Source organism: Otolemur garnettii, unplaced genomic scaffold (assembly GCF_000181295.1).
Source record: "Otolemur garnettii isolate 467f Iridium unplaced genomic scaffold, OtoGar3 scaffold00025, whole genome shotgun sequence".
NCBI lineage: Eukaryota > Metazoa > Chordata > Mammalia > Primates > Galagidae > Otolemur > Otolemur garnettii.
This window is the reverse complement of record NW_003852420.1, coordinates 5,750,114-5,753,156: the sequence shown is the minus strand read 5'-3', so window position 1 is coordinate 5,753,156 and position 3,043 is coordinate 5,750,114. Positions and strand designations below refer to the sequence as shown.

The following is a 3,043-nucleotide window of genomic DNA, read 5'->3' as shown; positions in this document are numbered from 1 at the left end:
CTTTGCAAATTTCTATTTGAATATGGACAACTCTCATGTCTTGAGAATTCACAATGCAAACTGAATTAAGATGACCCAACTTGGTGGAGATTGGAAACACCAAGCACAGTAATCATTGATTAATACTAGGTACAAAGTCAGTAACCATTGAGTAATACTGGTTGATAGATAAATGGTTGGGTTTACCCACACTGCCTGCAGCCCACTTCCCCTCTTCCCAAGCTGTAGAAGAACGGGGAATATTACCAGTCAGGAGAGGACAGAACAACAGCTTCAACAGATGCTGTCTTCATCTGTACTTGCCGACTCATCTCTCAGTGGTGATGGGAATTATTAGTTTTCTAAGGCTTAAAGGTCTATCCCAGTAGCAGCCCTGGGTTTCATCCTGTATATACAGCAAAATATAACCCATGCAGTAAAGAAATCAACCAAGAAACTAAAGTGAGCAAAGTCTCTAGTCCTGCTTATGTCATCTGTTTACAAGACGAAGCCTCTGTCTGAAGTGGCAGGCAACCACAGTTGCAGATCTCAGTCGACCTTACACGTCAAGCATTTCAACTTTGTCTCGCAATGTCATGACATTTCTCTGCTTCTTGGGAGCACTTCCAGCACCACTCAGGTGACACCTGGCTTGGGCCCTGTAGTGTTACTCAAGGTTTGTGGTATTGCACTAAACACAATGAAAAATATAGGAGAACAGAGCAAGACCTAGCGAGACAAACCTCTGGGGGGGGCATGATAAGTGACAAGGGACTTTTGACAATTGAGTTCACCATAATAGTGACAGGAGGTGGCTATGAAATTATTACATTAGGACAGTATGGTCAACAGTTAATTTTTTTCCGTTATGATTTAAATCTGCATCTTTAAATTTGTTTGCATTTCTCTTGACTTACAATAGTGCCATATACGATCTGTGTGTATGCATAAGTTTTGACAAATTTTGTACTATAGGTTTACACAATAATATCTACTATATTCTTTTATAATAGATCTGTATATATTTTTATGTTAGCAAATGATGGAATAGACTAGTATCTACATATATTTTGTACAGTCATGACTTTTTCTTAATTTTTTCAATATTTATAGGCTACTCATTCATCTCCAAGTTCTTTCAAATTATCACAAATCTCCAAAAAAATTCCCATATATTTATTGAAAAATATCCATATATAAGTGGACCCATGCAGTTCAAACTCATACTGTTCAAGGCTCAGCTGTAGATGCTCATGCTTACTGGAAATATTCTTTATTATCCCCAGGTTATAGACAGCAAAGCTGAGGACTTAAGAAGTAATTTGCTCAATGTGACACTGGTAATAAGTTAGCCATGATTTAAAACCAGCTATCTAAGTGGTGATAATTCAACTCAGTCCAACAGATGTAAAGGCCTAGGACAGAAGTCACTAAGTGTCACTCTAGGGTTGGAAAATAAAGGATCCTCATGGGTTAGGAAAACAGTTAAAAACTGAAATCAAACTTCTAAGGTCATGTCCAAGTACAGCCATAGCAAATAGTTCTGGGGACGCAAAAGAAAGGGCAATCAATTCTGACTGTGGACATTTCAAGTGTTTTCACCCAAGAGGAACCGTTTGACCTGTATCCAGAAGGATGAATGGATTTTTAAGAGATAACCTGAGTTTTCTTTCCCCCTTTTCTAGGCTGATTCCAACAAAACCAGAATTGATGAGGCTAACCAACGTGCAACAAAGATGCTGGGAAGTGGTTAAGGGCACACCCTGGGTTCTCTTCCGAATGCTGTCGGGCAAGCTCGCTCCTTCATGCTTTTCTCATTGTATCACCTAGTAGGTCTGCACATATACACACATCAGTCCAACCTCATCGTGAATGTTGTCCTGTGTCATTTGTTGGCTTCCTGACAATACGATGTGTCTTTTGTTCTCTCTGGGTCTCTTTCTTTCCGAAGGTTGTATATAGTGGTCATTTGGTGGCTTCAACTCCCTACGTAAAATGTCTTGAGTTTCATTTTTCCTTTCCTCTGTCCAGTGGCATTTGCTGAATGACAGTTTAGGAATGCTCAATGTGCTGTTGATTCTTTCAATACACAGTATTGTTCTTGTAAAACTGTGACATTCCACAGAGCTACTGCCACAGTCCTTTCTTTGAGTGTCAGGCTCTGAATCTCTCAAAATGTGCTGTCTTTGGTTCCTCATGGCTGTTACCTGTCTTTATGATTTCATGATTAGACAATGTGGAATTACATAACAGGCAATGCACTAAAGTGATGTGATTTATGCATTTATGCATGAGAACTAAATAGATTTTTTTAGATTCCTACTTAAACAACAACTTTCCATGACAGTAGCATACTGATGAGAAAACACACACATATACAACAACAGCAACAACAACAGAACAACAAAGCATGCTCAGTATTGAGACACTGTCAAGATTAAGTTATACCAGCAAAACCGCAGTAGTGTCACTTTCTTTCTGTCATATATAGACTTCTAAACCATAATCATCCTTTTTTTAAAAAAAGAAGTTTAAAAAAAGATGGATTTGACACACTCGCCATTCAATCATTTCCAGCAAAATATATGTTTAGCTGAAACTATGTCAAATGGATGTAATATAGGTTTTGTTTGCTGCTTTTGGAGGCTATGTTTTGGAGAAAGCAAGCCTGCTGTGAAACTGTGGAGATGTAAATTTTATGAGGCTGACTTATTAATCACCATTTCCTGTGTGGTTTGTTATGAGTACAATTCTTTGTTGCTTAATCTAGAGCTATGCACACCAAATTGCTGAGATGTTTAGTAGCTGATAAAGAAACCTTTTAAAAATAATATAAATGAATGAAATATAGATAAACTGTGAGATAATATCATTATAGCATGTACTATTAAATTCCTCCTGTCTCCTCTGTTGGTTTGTGAAGTGATTGACATTTTGTAGCTAGTTTAAAATTATTAAAAATTATAGACCCCAGATATCTGCTTTACTTTCTTCGTGGACCCGCCTGATTTTGCGCTCACCCAAGAACAAGATGCCTGGCCGCTCTGTCCCCTGGCTCCTAAGA

At 38.1% G+C, this 3,043-nt stretch overlaps 1 protein-coding gene across 1 annotated transcript in view; it reads left to right on the top strand.

Moving 5' to 3' along the window:
- Window positions 1-1,733, top strand: part of SNAP25 (synaptosome associated protein 25) — a 31,443-nt gene extending 29,710 nt beyond the window's left edge. Inside the window, exon 7 of the mRNA XM_003788202.3 lies at window positions 1,665-1,733. Coding sequence (XP_003788250.1) covers window positions 1,665-1,733 — 69 coding nt within the window. The remainder of the gene's footprint in view (window positions 1-1,664) is intronic.
- The last annotated feature ends 1,310 nt before the right edge of the window (window positions 1,734-3,043 follow it).